This window comes from Propithecus coquereli, unplaced genomic scaffold, assembly GCF_000956105.1.
Source record: "Propithecus coquereli isolate 6110/MARCELLA unplaced genomic scaffold, Pcoq_1.0 Scaffold167, whole genome shotgun sequence".
In the NCBI taxonomy this organism is placed as follows: Eukaryota; Metazoa; Chordata; class Mammalia; order Primates; family Indriidae; genus Propithecus; species Propithecus coquereli.
Window position 1 is genome coordinate 2,995,921 of NW_012141302.1, and position 19,120 is coordinate 3,015,040.

The 19,120-nt window shown below is 35.0% G+C and overlaps 1 protein-coding gene across 1 annotated transcript in view; it reads left to right on the plus strand.

Moving 5' to 3' along the window:
* DNAH7 (dynein, axonemal, heavy chain 7) overlaps window positions 1–19,120 on the plus strand; it is a 233,491-nt gene that overhangs the window by 163,867 nt on the left and 50,504 nt on the right. The window contains exons 45-47 of the mRNA XM_012641642.1: window positions 6,929–7,119; window positions 13,044–13,177; window positions 13,919–14,258. Coding sequence (XP_012497096.1) covers window positions 6,929–7,119; window positions 13,044–13,177; window positions 13,919–14,258 — 665 coding nt within the window. The remainder of the gene's footprint in view (window positions 1–6,928; window positions 7,120–13,043; window positions 13,178–13,918; window positions 14,259–19,120) is intronic.

A 19,120-nucleotide genomic window follows, 5' to 3' on the forward strand; every position in this document is an offset into this window, starting at 1 on the left:
TTATTACAACTCCACTTCTGCAATTAAAAGGGCCACTTGATATGACAATAGTATTTTAACATGACATTAGTTCAATTATCTATTTATTCTCTCTCAACTTACCATACAAACGTGGCAGGGGAGAGAGTGCAGCTTTTCATGCCTGACTATTATCAGTCATTTACAGTAGAGAGATTTTTCAATAAAGCTCTTATGCAGATGTCCCATCTGTCAATACGAAAAAACAGAATCCTTGTGATTTGAGTAAATTGGGGTTATTAGTCATGTTTTAAATTCATGTAACCATAAAATTTTCACTATTTACATGACCAAATAAGTATAAGCACTTAATGAAACTGCAACATAGTTAGCCCCAGGACAAGTCAAGCAAATCCCACATACTGTTACAGCTAGTACAATATAGAAGAATCATAATAAATATGCCGGGTAGTCTTATAGACATCTTATTCATGCATATTAATAATGAGTTAATCCTCGGACATTAATTACAATTTTAGGTTCTGTTAGAGTAAGCATGGAATGAAAAAGAAAACTAAGTCTACCTACAAAATTTTGTGTTTATGTAATGGACATACAGATGTGCACACACCCACACCATGTTTCATTCACTTAAAACATGTTCTTAGCATATAGTATGATGATATAGGAGTTACATAAAAGGGGGAAACATGATCTCTAGCAAATATTTTGCTTCTTTAATATCAGGATTATATATGCAGTGATACAGATATATATATCACTGTAATAAAAATAGAAAGTGGACATCCATCACTAGCCGTTATTGGGACCAGCACAGTTACTCGATGGATAGAGGCACTGCCTCTGGATTCAGAGTACCTGCTTCTGTCACTCAGTGTTTGGTTCACTGACCTTCCCAAGACTCAGTTTCCTCATCTGTACTTTAACCATATAGTGTGAGAAAGGAATGAGTTACTGTACTTTGAATACGTATAGCAATGTCTGATAAATGCTCGATTTATATTAGTTTTTGTTGAGCATTTACTATATGGTTTATGTGTATCATCTTTTAGTAGAATATAATAAAAATGGCACAGATGATGAATGATAAGAATTCAAAGGAATTAGGAAAGATTTATGGAAGGAATTGGTGCTCTAAATACTTTAAGTAATTATAATTATTTAATTTAATTTAAATATTCAAATAATTTCTCCTTGATACAGTAAAAAACAATTAAATGATGATTGAGCACCTATCATGTGCTTGACATTCTGGAGATTTCTGTGATCTCAGCCACATATCTCAATGTCAGAATTCCGTAGTTTTAGAGGAGTAAGGGCCACAGAGATTATCTGTCTAGTGTTTTTCAAATTATGGGTCACACTGTGAGAGAGAAAATCCATTTAGTGAGTCATGACTAACATTTTATTAATGAAATGCAATACAAAAGAATAGAACATATTAGGCTTCACAGCATAATCTAAAGGTAAGCATTTCATGAAAATTTTCAAGTTTTATATGTCTACAAGGTCAAGATTTAAAATGTATTTCTTACTTTGAGATGTGGCCATAAAAATTTGAAATCCAATAGTAATTCCAACCACTTCATTTTATCAACAAGGTCAGTGAGGTATTAGAGGACATTAATTAAATGGCTTAACTAAGGTCGTATGGCCAGTTAAGGGGAGCGTTAGAACTAGTCCCCAAGTCTTCTGCTTTTGTCCAGTACTTACTGTATCACACAAGTGAGACCTTCTTTCAGGTGATTTAACCTACTTTTTGGAATAAAATACTTTTTAAATGGCTAATGATTATTTACAGTGCCTTCTAACATTAGTCATCAGAGAGAAGTGAGAAGTTTTAATCTCTTAATAGAAAGAGAGACAGATGGCAGATTTTATAGCTATTTTTATATTTAACCATCAAGTAAAAGAATCAGTTACTGTTACAGTTTTAAAACATATGTGGTTAAAGAGTCTTCCATTTAAGAAGTTATCTTTAGATATTGGCCTGTTCAGGACCAGGAGCTTTTGATCTATTGTCCCTCTCAGGCAGCTTGGGTTGAGAAGGCAGAGGTTTTTGCCTGCGTTACCTACTTGCCTCTGCTTCAAGAGTGGATCTCCCTTTTCTTTTTTACATTGAATTTTAAGATAAGATCCTCTTTGAAAAGGTGCTTTCAAAAAGTTTAAAAGCCAATGTTCTAGAAAATAAAGGTACATCTGTATTAGCTATACCAATAGAAGAGGTTGCATAGAATATTAATTATACAAATATTGCTGATAGAGAAATTGATTTATATAGAAGATATTTTAATGACTTGCCATTGAACTCATTAAAAAAAACCTTTGTATCAATAGCAAAATCTATCATATCTGAGCCTTCCTTACTTTTCTTGTCTCCCAGCATTTTACTTACTTTCCCCCTTTTATACAACAAATCAGGGATACCAAGCTACTTCTGGTTTAATATTTCTTTCATTCGCTCCTTTGTCCATTCATTCAACGTTTATTTTGCAACTACCTTATATGATGCTCTGCAGTAGGCATTGAAAACACAGCGTGAACAGGACAGACTTGGTCTCTGCTTTCATGGAATTTATTGGCTTAAAGGGGGAGACAGAGATTACAGGTGAAATAAGGATTAGAAAATCGGAGTGCAGGGTGCCTGGGAGCAGGCAGTGCTTGTAACAACGCGGCATTGTTTCAGCCTCTTAGCTTATGTCTACTCTTCCATCCATCTGGCGAATCCCTTTAAATTTCATCTTTTAAGATACAGTTCAAATACCTCTTTTTCTGTGACATCTTGACTCTTCCAATGAAGTGCCAACACTGAAACTTGCATGAATTTCTTCTGTTGCCCTTATTTTATGTATGTGACTGTTCGTTTCTCATCTACAAGCTGCTTAAGGGCACTTGATAGGTGCTCAGTAATTGTTGAATCTACTTTGAATACATTATGCTGCAGTGTGGAACATAATGTGCGGAAGATTTTTTTCCTATTAATTTGAAGTCTCATATAAGATAATGTAGATAATTTATAACTTAAAAACTGATATTATTTAAGTCTTATGTGCAAAAGAAATTTGAAAAGAACATATGATCCTCTTTATATTTCTGTTGCTAAGGATAACTGTTTGTTCGTTTTGAGTGAGATGATGATCTGCCTTTCTCAAAGACATTAGCAGCTGTGTGCTTGGATTCCCAGTCTTGGTTTCCCACAAGCTTTGCAAATACTGTAATGTGCTGGCACTTGGAAATGAGGAATGAAGTTTTACGTAAACCAGCATATTGTTAAACTTGATGATAGAAATATGAAGAGAAGTCTGTCTCCTGAATTTGCTCCTGTAATTTTAACATGGGACATATTTCAATATAATTAAAGTTAAATAAGGAGTCAAAAGTTAGAGTCAAAATAAAATAGTTAAATTAAGGATAGCATTCTGGGTAATTCATGTACCTGTAAGTTTTTGTTCTTTTTTTCTGTCTTTTAAAGTTTAAAATGCTTTTAATTTCCCAGTGAGGCTTATGATAGTCAATACTGAGAATATTTTTTTTTTTTTAAATCAAGGCACTACAAAAATCTTTCCTGACAGGCTCAAGACTTGATTCTACCAATGAGGCAATAAATTTTCACTCTTGGGGAAAAGAATCAAGCTTGTAATGTTTAAGGTTCATAACGTATATTTTAGTTTCTAAAAAAGATACTTATATAGTAATATAGACACTCTTAATTACATTTCAAACTAGGAAAAATTACAGTGATTAGGGGATGAAATTTTACAACAAAATATTTTTAGCCAACATTAAATATCAGATTTTATGCAAAAAATGAAAATTGATAAATGTTGAGGCAATTAAGCAAAACTTAAATGTTATAATATTTCTTAAACAGAATTGCAGTTCGTCAGTGTCTAGTAAATTAGATTTTTAAAATACGATCGTGTAAAAATGAAAATGAGAAATTGATATCGAATATCACTATTATTGTTTAACATTGTTAGGAATGTTTTTTCCAATGGAACAAGACAAGAAATAATTAGGGTGCTATAACATTTGGAAAAGAGGAAGCACAATTATATTAGTAGACAATATACCTCATCTAGACAACTATACCACATCTAGACAATACCTTCTGAAAGGTATTAGAATAAAAGAATTCAGTGGAGTACTTATATTCCAAAAAGAATATTAAATTAATAACAAATGAGAATCAAAATAAGTGGAAAGTGATTCTAGACAACCAGTGAATAGAAAACAAAACAAAATAAAAAAAACTTAGAATAACTTTAACAATAAAAAGTGAGAGGCTGGGCGCGGTAGCTCACGCCTGTAATCCTAGCACTCTGGGAGGCCGAGGCGGGTGGATCGCTCAAGGTCAGGAGTTCGAGATCAGCCTGAGCAAGAGCGAGACCCCGTCTCTACCAAAAAATAGAAAGAAATGATCTGGACAACTAAAAAAATATATATATATAGAAAAAATTAGCCGGGCATGGTGGTGCATGCCTGTAGTCCCAGCTACTCAGGAGGCTGAGGCAGAAGGATTGCTTGAGCCCAGGAGTTTGAGGTTGCTGTGAGCTAGGCTGATGCCACAGCATTCACCAGGGAAATGGAGTAAGACCCTGCCTCAAAAAAAAAAAAAAAAAAAAGGTGAGAAAAATGACAAAGCTTTACTGAAAAACAAGAGAAGACTTGCCTGAGACGTTTCTTTTTCTCTGATAGAAAAACTGTATGTTGTGATGATGTCAACTTTTTCAGAAATAAGCGTTTACAAAATAATACTAAAGCAAACCTAGGAGAAAAGAAAGTAAAGAGCCAATGAAAATTCAGAAGAGTAAGTTTGGCATTAACTGGACTAAGTTCTGGAACAAACCTTAATATGTTAATACAAGGTCTGTCCAGAAAGTTTCCAGCCATTGTTAATTTAAGGAGAACAGTTTGTGTGACATCAGTGTAACTTGGCAGCCAAGGAGAGTGGACTGGAATGCGCATGTGTGAACAATGACAACCTCACTGTACTAGTCAGTGGGCGCTAGATGCCGTTGAGTGAGCATGTGTACTGTGTGGCCATTGCATTCTAAGTGACTGAACGAGTAGAGGAACAAATCTGCATCACATTTTGCCAAAAAACGCCCAGAACACCTTGCCCCAAATACAAATTCTAACAGTATTTTTAACCTATCAAATTGTAGGTCACAAATATATTATTTAATGCTGATAGTATCCCATGGTGGTTAAGAGGGCACTATAAGGAGCCAGACTGCCTTGTTTAAGTCCCTGCTTTGTCATTTACTAGTTGATTTAACTGAAAAATGTACTTCAATTACCCGTCCTGATTCATCGGCAAAACTGAGGTAAAAATAGCCTGTATTTTTAAAGTTGTGAGGGTGATGAGAAAACACAATGTCAGCATGGTGTCCAGCATGTGTAAGTACAGGGTTACTTTGTAAAAATAGGTTTAAAAACAAACAACAAAATGAGTGCTCGTTGCAACTCTGAAATCTCGATGGCTTTTCAGGCAAGTAATGTGACAATGTAAGAAGCTTTTAAAATGCTCGTAACTGTTGACCATTAATTCCACGTCTAAGACTCCAGCCTGATTAAGTAATCAGAGATGAATACAAAGGAATTTTCAAAAAGATGTTCATTATTGTAGCATTATTAATAACTGCAAAAATGGAAGCAACCTAAACAATAGAAGATTAACGTATTTAATACATTATGATGCACTCATATTATTTAACCATGAAAAATAATCGTTTTATGCAAGCAGAAAATGAAAATGAGTTTAAAAATCATCTGACATACCGACTTTGGCTAAGATCTCAGCAGTGGAAGAAATCAACAAGAAGACAATTAAGAATTCATTTAGCCAGGACTAACCTGTGGGAAGGAGCAGACTATGTCTGCATTTCACTGCAATAGAGATCCAAATACCAGTCATCCCCTTCCTTCCCATCCAGATGGCACACACCGTCCATTCAGGGACTCCTACAAAATGCCATGATCCAAGTTTGGTGATGATAGCAGCCCAGACACCAAAATGTAAGACTTACACGCAGCAAGTATATCAATAACCTCAACAGTGTCACTAATCTTTGACCCAGGGATTTCCCCCTCTAGAATGCTATCAGAAGAAAATATTCTGAAATGCAAAGTTTTGTACAGTGCTATCTATAATATTAAGAACAGGAAACAATACAAATATCTAATAATAGAGCATTGATTAAAAAAAGGAGAGAACAATATGATAGACTATTATGCAGTAATTAAAAGCATATTTATTAGAGCTTTTAATAACATGGGGAAATATTTATAATATAAGTCAAGCAAAATAATTAGGATGCAAAATTCAATGTATTGTTTAGGCTTAACTGTATGTGTAAAAAGATAAATAATAGTGAAGTGAAAAATAATTTATTTAACAATTATCATACCATATATTTTGTGTCATTTTTCTACCAATCTATATATGGTATGAGTCAGTTATGTAAAATGTTGAGGGAGAGGAGAGATTAATCTCCCTCTAATTGGGGTTAGTTTTCAATTTCCTCTTTATGGGTTTTCCTATATTTCCAGATGTTCTACATAAGTATGTTATTTTTTATAATTAAAAATAAAGTAATTATTTATAATAACTACAACTAGAAATTCTTTTTCTCCGGTGTCTCAGATGGATAGACTTCACTGCCATCATGCTTGGACACCTAGTGAAGTAGGTGTCCAGACCAGGTGGGGGGCAGCCAGCAGGACTATGGCTCAGGGGTATAGAATCAGGATGACCAGGTAGATGTACCGGTTACACCCTTCACACAGAATGCAACTATTTTTATGGCATCATTTCCCTATACTTAGAAGCCAAAAATAATAACTAGGAACACAAGCAATCTTGAAGGTTGAAAGAACTCCGAGGGTTGATTGTTTACAGTCAATATTAAAAATAACATGGAATCTTTTTCTGATTTTACTCCAGTGTTGCTAGAAAATGTTGGAGAAGAACTAGATCCTATTTTGGAACCTCTTCTACTAAAGCAGACCTTTAAACAGGGTGGGAGTACATGTATCCGCCTTGGTGACTCTACAATTGAATATGCGCCCGACTTCCGCTTCTATATTACTACCAAGCTAAGAAATCCTCATTATCTTCCTGAAACATCAGTGAAGGCCAGTATCTAAAATGAATGTTTCTTTATCATGTTTTACAATAAGTGACTATATTTTCCTCCTGAGCCCAAAGAAGAAGTCGTCCTAAGAAAAATGGATTTTGTCCTTTTTTGTGTTTCTTAAAATTGCTATAATAATTTCCAGCTGTTGCTTTTGTGTGTGCATGTAAGTCATAAAGGAGCCTTCAGTATGCTGTGAAAAAAGACTATCAGAATCTAATTTCTACAACTGATATGATTCTTAGATTTTCATTGTTAAAAATAGATGACATATTCACATTCTTTCTTTGTAACAAATGATAATATGCTAATTATTGGAATTGAAATTCAGAAACAGAACTTCATTCTTTCCAAGACTAAGGTTGCTGCTATCTGATTTTATATAATTACTTAAAAGAACTGTTTTCAATCACTGTTCTTTTAAAGTACTAAAAATTCCCTTAAAGAGTAAAGTTGGCTCAAAGTTTTAGTCAATGACTAAAACGACTTGAGATGTTGATCTGCAGCTGAGCTCCTGGAGGTTTTAGGGCCTGCACCTTATTCTGTTTTTATTCCTAATTCTTGGCACTAGTTGGCATTCAATAAATGTTTGTGGAGTGAGTGAATGAGTGAGTGAGTGAAGGATTGCTTTCATTAACAGTATCAAGCAGGAGAGGATGTTAAGAAATACTTATTCAGATTTTGAAAGCTATACATAGAGGCAAGATTTATCCAGTGAGTTCGAATGGTCTTCTTTATTGGAAATATTTAAATTAACATAGGCCTCTCTCTGCAGAGAGGCAGAGAAAGGACTAAGATGGTGTAATTTATTCTTTCCAAGATGAATAAACATGATCCCTGCTCTCAAGAGGTTTACATTATAAATGTGTATGCAGAGTGACCAATGACTAGGAAGACAGGAGCTACGAAGTTTCCTGGGAACTCAGAGTTTGAGGACACTTAGACTGGACTTTTAGGGATGCCAGGAAGACTGGGGGAAAATGGGATGACCCTTGAGCTTAATTTTAAAAACAAAATGTTAAAATATGGAAATTCTTGGCCATTGTTTTTAACTAATTAAAATACAATATGTTATCTAAACACCTAAAAAGTATCTATTATCTACTTACCTGTTAGGAGAAAGAATGTCCAGTAGTAGTTAAGAGCATAGATTCAGTCGCCACTACCTTGGTTCAAATCCCAGGTCTATTATTTGCCAAGTGTGTGATTTGGGGCAAGTTATTAACCTCTCTGTGCCTTAATTCCCTCATCTGTCAAATGGGAATAATAAAAGTGTCTTTCATAGAGTGATGTGAAGACTAAATAAATTAATCTATGTAAAATGCTTAGAACAAGGCCCAACAGGTAGTGTTATATTAGTGTTATTTATTAGCTTTATTTAACTATTTTAAATGTAAGTGAAAAAGAAAGAAGCCTAGGGCCAGGCGCGGTGGCTCATGCCTGTAATCCTAGCACTCTGGGAGGCCGAGGCGGGCGGATTGTTTGAGCTCAGGAGTTCGAAAGCAGCCTGAGCAAGAGCGAGACCCCGTCTCTACCAAAAATAGAAAGAAATTAATTGGACAACTAAAAATATATAGAAAAAATTAGCCGGGCATGGTGGCACATGCCTATAGTCCCAGCTACTTGGGAGGCTGAGGCAGGAGGAGACTGAGGTTGCTGTGAGCTAGGCTGACGCCACGGCACTCACTCTAGCCAGGGCAACAGAGTGAGACTCTGTCTCAAAAAAAAAAAGAAAGAAGCCTAAAACGAAATGATAAAAGCTGTGTTAGAAAAAAATGTTTTTAAGTAAATGACATGGAAAACCTTTTTTACTTTTCAGTAAAATATGTGAAAATATCACACAATTCTTAGTTCACTAATAACTGGTTATAATAGAAGTCATAAAACGCTGTGGGGAGGAAATATCTATGATTCAGTATCAAAATCCTTAAGATCCCTAGAGTGTCTTATTGCTTCATTATTTTTAATTGCTGGAATTGATTAAACAGGGATTAGAAAACATAGTGAGGCAGTTACTTGCTTTCATTTACAAATTAGAATACTTCCTCTCGATCCCATTTTTAGGATCTTTTATGTACCTTTTGCTTTCAAAAGCACCCAAGGGATGGTGCCATGCTGCTATAATCCTTTTGAGTCTAAATGAAAATAAAATTATGAAGCCATATTTTATGATCTTAAATGTTTATTTGTGAACAAATGGCTAGATTTGCAAAATCTAGATTTTAAAAGATCCAAAATTAATGGAATATGAATGAATACCTCATTGTGTCTGAACACAATGAAGTAAAAGTTGTAAAACATGCATTTTGCTAACACTGTGCCTATGGTTTTTGGATTAAAGCAAATGGAACCTGTGCACTTGGTTCCTCATGCCAATAGGGCAAATCCCTTGAAAGCTGTAATTATAGTTTTAGATGAATAAATGCCAAAGCAGTAGAGAATTATTAAATATATAACATTTAATGAGTTTTCCAAATTGCTCAATTTCAAGAATTGCTTATTATCTCATCTAAATTTATGATTATATCCATGTAATCTATACTTAGTGATATTCAAAGGCCTACTATGGGAGAAGTGGGGGAAAAATTTAACCTAAATGAGACCCACCATGGAGGAAGTGTCTAGGTTTACACCAAACGAGGGAATCGCCTTCCTAGGGGTGTTGCAAGGAGCTGTTTTACACTTACTGACCCCAGACAGGCAAAATTACTCTGTTCCTGCAGAGGAAATATTCTCATGTAAGGAAGGGCAAGGAAACACACCGTCTCCTATGCAGTAGCCAGAGCTGGGAATACACAGGAAAAGACAAAGACCAAAGAGAGAGAGGACAGCAACATCAGTTACAGCATTACCTATTTTCAGTTTGGAAGAAAGGAAAACCTTTGTGCCTTGGCAACACAGACAATTTCCAAATCAGGCAAAACCACCAAAGAAAGGTGCCAAAGAACTTGTTGAGATTAGAAAAATAACATTTTTACTCTTCTTTTTTTAATCTCTTGCTGCTAGGGAAATAGTGTTGTCTTTAGGAGGGAGACTAGCGGCTGTTTCCATAGTTGTGCAGTTTGTACATAGCACAGAGGTGGAATTAAATAGGGCTAAAATCTAGCCCCAAGCTTCTTAGGTGTTGGCCTGGTGCGGGACTCAGTCTGCATGCAGATGGCACCTTTTTCTAACCCACATAGCAGAGTCTTGGAAGGAATAAAATATAAAAACAAGAACATTTGTGCTATGCAAATAAATACTTCTAATAAGCTGAATGTGTTATGTTTGGTTGATTATAACCTACATATAGGTAGTTTGCCCATTGGGTTATTTTGTTTCCTGTCTCCTAATTCTTCTGCTTTAAAATTCTAATTAAAAAACCTGTCAGATTTGGGTATGTCAAAATGGCAATTTTTTTAGATGCTATCATCTGGCTAAGTTGTGATATAAAATATATTAAAAACTCTTGGACAAAATATTCACTAATGTATAGAGTTCAGTGGTGTTGCTTGGGCTTAGCAAAGTATTTCCTACTAAGCGATCTCCTTTTTTTAGAGAAGTGATGAAAACGGAGCAAATACCGAGTCGCCTCTGATGGTTTACGGTAGTTCCTGAAATTTTTGTAGTATTTTCAAGGGGAAGAAACTAGTATTTTTAATATTTATGATGGCTGTGAGTATCGAATCCTCAGACACATGATAGAAAATGTTTATTTTTGGTTGTACACGCCCCATGCCCCAATGGCATATGAAGACTACTCACTGGGGTCTACCTACACGCCGTCTGGCGTTGGGATCGTGCATTGCCTGTGTTCCTCTAAACGTGTTTTGTGTTCCTCTGCTGCTTTCCCTGCGCTGTTTCGTCTGCCAGGAGCTACCATTCTCAATCCCAGCTGCACAGTAAAATCACCTGGGCAGCTTTTAAAACTCTCTGTACCCAGACCACACTCCAGACCAATTAAATCAAACTCTCCAGACACTATTGGTTTTTAGATTCCGTGGGATATTCCAATAAGCAGCCAAGGTGGAAACCTCCTGGGCTGTAATGTTGCCGCCTTCTTTCTCATGAATAACTGCTAATCACCGTGTACATCATTGCTTGGGGGAAGCCCTCCTTGATTTGCTAAACCTAGGTCGGGAGACCTTCCTCTGTCCTCCTACTAGGGCCTTACGCCCCTGGATGTTGTCTGCACTTTTGTTTGCCCTACTCGACTGAAACTCCTTAAGGGCAGTGACCACACCATATCTTATTCTTCTTTGTAGCATAAATCCTGATTCATAGTGGCTATTATTTTATATGAAATGCCTTGGAAAATAACCAAATGCCAAAAATTTTAGGAAAGAGAAGTAGCAGAAAGCTACTCCATGAACAGGGTATATTGACATTCTGATTGTTCACTCAGTAGTTTTTTAGGGAGCATTACTTTGTGCCAGACAGTAGAGACATAAAGTCAAATACAAGATGATCCCTGTACTAAAGTTATTTTCACTGCAGACTAGGAGAGAGATGAGTAAACCGGTGATTGTATACAGTGTGATGTGTGCTATAAGAGGTTAGAGCCCCTATGAGGAAGTACAGGAAGAAGCCTTGGGAAGGGGTGGGGGCAGAACACATTCTCTGGAAAAGTGTCCAAGAGGAGGTAACACTTGATCTGCACATTGACAAATGAATAGGAGTTGATCTGGTGCATAACAAGGGGAAGGGCGTCTGTCCAAGTAGCACAAACATTGGAGCACATGGAGGCGTGTCATAGTATGGGATTCCACAATCAGTTCAGAGTAGCCAAAGTGAAAGGCACATGAAAAAGAGTAGTGGGAGGTGATGCTTAAGACATAGGTGCAATATATACAACTATTATGTATCCATAAAAGTTAATTAAAAATAAAAAAATTATTGATACATCATAATAGAGTCATCTGACTTCCAAAAAAAAAAAAAGACATAAATGCAGACCTTCACTCAAGACATGAGGGCAGGCAGACTGCAAAACAGATGAACAAACAAAACGGTGAGGATTGCAAATGAAGCCAAGGTCAAGTCAGTGTTTATTGGCTTATGGTGACCAGAGCCAGAAAGTTTGTGTGGTTTATTGCTGTGTGTATTGACGGAATGTGCAGAGGCCAGGCAGGGATCAGACTGTAAGAGGGCCAAGTAATGAAATGAGGTAGAGACAGAAAACACATACAAATAACATTTTCAATAAGTGTAGTTGTGAAAGCACAAAGAGAAATCATTCCATAGCTGGAAGGGATTGTAGGAGCCATAGAATGATTTATTTGTTGTTCGTTTTTTTTTAAAAAAAAGAGACTTGGACATATTTGCAGATTTATGGGAAAGAACCAGGAGGGGGCGAATTTTAAGATTTGCCTGTAAGAGCAATTAGGTACCTGGATGAAGCAGGTGTTAGCAGACAGCCTCTCGATGAACATCATTAAAATGTAAATTCTTTAGTTCACAATAGTGACTGATTATTGTATTGTAAAAATACTTTACTCATGCCAAGTAATTAGTGTTCTTTTTTCACTTATCTTGCTTTGTAAGATTTCCTTTACTTTTGACACCACTAGGATTCTTAAAATGTAAATCAGCTAGTCCATGTAATATTAAAGATAGCTTCCAATCCAATTTTAATGGATTTTTGGTGTTAAAGAGTTGTCAAAAATTAGATCAGTTTGAAATGAGAATAAATTGATTACCAAACAAACCCTTTAAGGTATTACATTTCTGACTATGAGAAACTGTAGTGGATTTTTAATCCAACAATCATGCTTCCTTATGCTTTAATCATAGTTTCTACAAATTCCATACACACACACACACACACACACACGCACACATATATAGTAAATAGAGTCTATTTTAAGGTTGGAACTTAATGTATATGAGCAGAGACTTTTCCAATAGAAATAATGATGCAATATTTGTCTATCATTCCATTTATAGGTGACATTATTAAACTTCATGATCACTTCTGAGGGAATGCAGGATCAGCTTCTGGGAATTGTGGTGGCACGAGAAAGGCCGGACCTGGAAGAAGAAAAGCAAGCCTTGATATTACAAGGAGCTGAAAACAAAAGGTTTTAAATATCATAAAACACAGAATTATTCTTATTTATTTCACAATCACTAGAATGAATTAAAGTACATTTTAAAGTTCTTTTTTGTTAAATTTAATAGGTACACCAAATGGGAAAATTTAAGAAGAAAATGTAAGGAATTACAGTGCCTCTATGTTAATTTAGAAAATTGCATTGCTGAGTACATTTTTAAATGCAAGTTCTTAGGCACTGGGAGAACCAGAAGGCTGGCCACAGGTCCAGGCAGTGTATTTTCAACTATTCAATGAAGTTTTAGCACAAAAGTTTTAGTATTCATTGTGTAACTGAGGTAACCTGTTTTTACTGGAGCATGGTATAAAGGAATGAATATGTTGCTTCCCACTTTCTGCTCATAACATCTATATCATAGGTAGAAAGAGTAAAGCTGCGTAAGTCATGTAAAATTTCAGAAAATAAATGGAGTGATCCTTTCTGTTCACTCTGAGCTGAGACACTTGATGGCAGAGTAGATTGGCTGACTGTATTTCTCCCCAGTTACCACACAAATGATCATTAAAAAGGGAACTGGAGCAGAAAGGCCCTCTTTGTGACATTTTGCAAGATAAGAAATTAATTATACAACATCATCGTTACGGATATTTGTCACAAAGTGATGCATTTCTTTAGGTTACAAGCTCTTTGTTTCTTATAAAAGAACGTATACGTGAAGTGATTTTAAATGATTTCTTTTTCTTCTGAGAAAATTGTGTTTTATTCCAGGCAGTTAAAAGAAATAGAAGACAAGATTTTAGAAGTGCTTTCATCTTCGGAAGGCAATATATTAGAAGATGAAACTGCTATTAAGATATTATCTTCCTCCAAGGCTTTGGCTAATGAGATTTCTCAAAAGCAGGAAGTAGCCGAAGAGACAGAGAAAAAGATCGACTCCACACGCATGGGCTATCGCCCCATTGCCATCCATTCCTCCATCCTGTTTTTTTCTATTGCTGATTTGGCCAACATTGAGCCCATGTACCAATATTCACTGACCTGGTTTATTAACCTTTTCGTCCTGTCTATTGAAAATTCAGAGAAATCAGAAAATTTAGCAAAAAGGTACGTAAAGGAAATACTAATTAATACTAATAAATGCATGAAAATTAGAGAGTCATTTATAGCTTCCGTTGTTGTCTCAGAATGGTGTGAGCATTGCAGCCACTTACCTAAAATGAACTTGATTAATCATTGTACCAGAAATAAATCAGAGGGTTAGAAATTGAACAGATGGGCCCAAATGCAGCCTGCCAACAAACTGTTCACTGAGATATAGGAATATAATGTAATTCTAAAAGAGGAAACATTTACCTTTGTTTATCATTTGCAAAATATGTTAACGTGTGGAGGTATGGAAACAGTAGTTAATACCACCAAAAGATACGACTTCTACTCTCTGTGAGCTTGCATTCCAAAAATTGCAAATTCACACTTTGATACACACATATATAAAATTTGTCAAGTAGCAGGGTAAAAAAATCCCAAACCTTGTGATTATTTGTGGCAATAGAGTTTCTTTTGTGTTATTCTTATTTACATAAAATACCTAATATAAAGCATTTTGCCTGTTGACTATTATAATAAGTAAGGGAATTAGGACCTAACTTAAAGTAAATCTATAAGAGAATAAAATTTCATTTGATATTTTATCAGAGAGATGATTTTTAGTTTGGTATTAAAACATGTTTTTTATAGAATGTGATGTGAAATTACTTCTTGAACAAAGAAAGTGATTGCAACCTTTGCCCTTTATGATCTTCTTGATCAATATGAACCTAGATACTTCCATTTCTTTACTGTTCATACTCACAAACGAAACTCAGTTTAATATATATCACTCACAGGTAAGAATTATTTTTTAGAAATCCGAAATGTTAATCGCACTCAAATCTGAATTGAATTCCTTTCATTTATCATAGTAGAGGTCTAAAATTTTGAATATTCTTAGACTGAGAAATTTTTCGTAAGATTTAATATTTTATAAGCTTGAATAGGAGACTATTAATAATAAAGGTGTAAGGCCAATGCTTTTGGCTTGGCAAAAAATTTTCAGATGTCTACCAATGAGAAAGAAAATAGAGGGAGACGAAGTAGCTTATTTCTCAGGAAGAAATTCATGACGATAGAGTTTAAATTTCGTTTTTGTATTATGATATTTGAAAATGTTTAGATTACTTCTCTATTTCTTCCAGTTCTGAAATTTTCAAGTTTAGCAAGGATTACTGAAATAAAGAAAACAAAATTTTAGGTGACCTTGCTTAGAAAAGTTCCCAGCTGTTTGCATTACAAATCAGTTAATGAAGCACACCTGTGTGGTTTTCTCCCTAGATTCTGAGTTCAGGTGAAGCAAGGATTTTTTAAAGGAAATATACACAAAATATACACAGCACTTAACTATGTGCTAATCATATTATAGCCACACAGTAAATGATGCTCTGTTTTGCACTGCAGGTCTTAAAGTTTACCTTGGTTAAAACAATAGCCACTACAATGTTATCCTCTTAACTAGTTTAAAATCTAGGTATTTGCTAGAGTGTAGAGAAAAAAATTGCTTTGGTCTGCCATTTAAAGACACATTTTTCATATAAGATTTAAAAATTAGAACAATTCTGTGCTTTAAAAATAACTATTGATCCTTTATTTTCTCTTATTATATCAAATAAGAACTTATCCAAGATATGAAATCTGTTTCTTCATTACTGTGCTATAGTCCCTTAAGATTTATTTATTTATTTATTTATTTATTTATTTTTGAGACAGAGTCTCACTTTGTTGCCCTGGCTAGAATGAGTGCCGTGGTGTCAGCCTAGCTCACAGCAACCTCAAACTCCTGGGCTCAAGCAATCCTACTGCCTCAGCCTCCCAAGTAGCTGGGACTACAGACATGCGCCACCATGCCCGGCTAATTTTTTCTATATATTTTTAGCTGTCCAATTAATTTCTTTCTATTTTTGGTAGAGACGGGATCTCGCTCTTGCTCAGGCTGCTTTCGAACTCCTGAGCTCAAACAATCCGCCCGCCTCGGCCTCCCAGAGTGCTAGGATTACAGGCGTGAGCCACTGTGCCTGGCCAGTCCCTTAAGATTTAAAGAAAATCACATTCCTTTTACCCAGATGTTAATAGAAAACAAAATCTGACTTTTCTTTTTAGTTAAAGCGTTTTAATTTAAAAACAATGAAAATCATATGTATGACTGCAATAATCTTAAAAGTATAGTTCTGGAACCAAAGAGTAAATAGAGAAAATAGATTTTAAAACCTTTATTGAAATTATTAATATACATACAGAAATGTGCAGAAACCAGAAGTATTTGCCCAAAGAAGTTTCGTAAGTGAGCAAACCTGTGTAACTAGCACCTAGCTCAAGACACAGAACATTAACAGCCCAGAAATCTCCCTGGTGTCCCATTCTAGTCACTAACCCCCTCCCCCAAGGTAACCACTGTCGGGACTTCCAACATCATAGATTGGTTTTGCCAGTTTTAGAGCGTTATATAATTGGAATCACACAGTGTGTGCTCTTCTGTCTGGCATCTTGCACTTAACATTATGTTTGTGAAATTCATGCATATTGTTTTGTGTAGTGCACTGTTTTGTTTACTTGCCTTGTTAGTTTTCCATTGTGTGACTATTGTTGGGGAAGTATAATTAAAAACCAAATCTTCTTCCAACCCAGGGATTCTCTCCACAAAGGTAGCAGAGAAAAAAGCCCCACAGTTTTATTATTGAATCAGCATTAAACAAGAATGTGATGCGCATTATAGGCAATCCACTGAGAGACTGCAAAGACAGAATCTCACCCCCTTAATTATCCAAGCAGATACAACCCATTACATCACACTTCGTTTATCCTAACATTACCTGGCAATTGAGGTGACCATCTGTGTCAGCAAATTGGTTTTATCCAGAGGAAAACCAAACTTTTCATGTCTATACGACAGTTCTGCAAACTGGAGCGAGGAGCCCTCTGAAGCTAGGCTCCTATGCTTCCACAGAAACCCAGAGATCGGTGTGCTAGCTCCCTTGATGTTTACATTTCAAAGAAAGGGCTCCCAGGTCTTTGAGAAAGACATTGCTGGGACAGAACTGACAAAGCCCTGACTAGTTTTCTAAAGGGTTCATATACATTTCAAAGAGAGGAGAAAGTACTTATAATTTTAGATTTTCTAAATTAAATGCTCTAAAGGAGTGAAAGGAAATCTCTCTCCTTATTTTCAACATGGAGAATAAAGCCTCTTATTTTTATTTGTCCTAATACTATACCACAAAGTTTTTATCCATTCCACCGTTGGGAACATTTAGGTAACTTCCAACTTGGGGTTATTATGAATTTTTGCCGCCTCATTTCTGTGCATGGCTTTTGGTGCAGATATGTACACATCTCTGGTAGGTATATATCCAGGAATGGAATTGATGATCACAGGGCAAGCATGTGTTCCCTTTTAGTAGATGCTGCCAAATAGTATCCCAAAGCAACTATACCAAGAAAGAAGCCTGTTTAATCCTTTTTTTTAAAGTAAAATAAGAGTTTTCAATTAAGAAGATAGCTCCAAAATCAGAAATTAAAGAAAGATTACTGGAGTTCTCATAGAAATGATTTGTTTGTCTGCCAACCATTAATAAACATCAAATAACCGGTGGGCTTTAGCCAGTTATTGGGCTATAGCTATACCAAAATCATAGAAAGCATGTGATTATTAACACTATCCTACTGAATTGTTTTAGAAACTTAATGTTTGTCTAGAATTTTCTCTCATTTCCTTTACTTAGGACTATAAATGTATTTTATACTTGTCATCTGATGGTTATTATCCATAATAATTATTATTTAAGTATGACACCAAGAATACATTACTTATGACTACTATGGTATACACTGTGAAATTGCCATAACTTGGATCATCTGTTATTTATAAAATTGTTAATGTTTTAGAATTTATGTAGCAGAATAAATTAATAACTGTAGCAAAAAATATAGAAACAAACATCTGACTAGGATATTGTTTTGTTATAGGGACCAAATTGAAATCTATCTATCAAGAACATTTCCCCAAATTAATTAAATTCTCTTTAATTATTAAATCCTACATAATTTTTAGTGGCTGTACAATATACCATTTTATGAATATACTATCATTTTCTTTTTATAAGATTTATAAATAGTCTTTAGCTTTTATATTATAAATAATGCTTCAGTAAATATAAATGTTCACATCATTGATTATTTTCTTAGACTAGAATCCCAAATTAAGACAAAGGTGTTCACTTTTTTCAGACTCCTGATATAAATTCCTTTCAAATGCATAACTTCATAGGAGGAACATAAATAATCTTATATCACTATATCGTTCATAACCATTGAGAATGATAATTTTTATCTTCTTTTTCACTTTAATACATTATTAAAATATCATATTTTAATCTGCATTTTCACTAATGAGATTGAACTTGAACTTCTAATATGATTGACTCATAATTTTCCCTTCAATCTTTCTATCTACCAGAGGAAATTTGCCTTGAATTACAGAACATTTTATTTCATTCTATAAAAACCAAATCTGAGTCACCCTGTAGTAATTGTACTGTACTGCTACAGGTGAGACTAATTAAATGCATGAAAGGAAGACCATCTTTTAACATAACAATGATGGCAGGAATAGTATATTTATTTTAAATCTTCTAAAAATTCAACTATATTTCAGCAACCATTGTCAAGGCATTCTCTACCAAAACCTTTTTCAGTGTTCTCAAGTAAATAAATTTGTTGTAATTCTCCTCATGGGAATGCTAGTGGGGGATAAAATAATTAAGAAAATAAGCGGGTAAAGAAAAATGAAAAAAAAAATAGAGCCAGGATAATTGACAGCCTAGGATAGGAAATCACTCTGGAAATTGCCAAAATCTGGTCAAACAGCTAGATTTTTTTTTT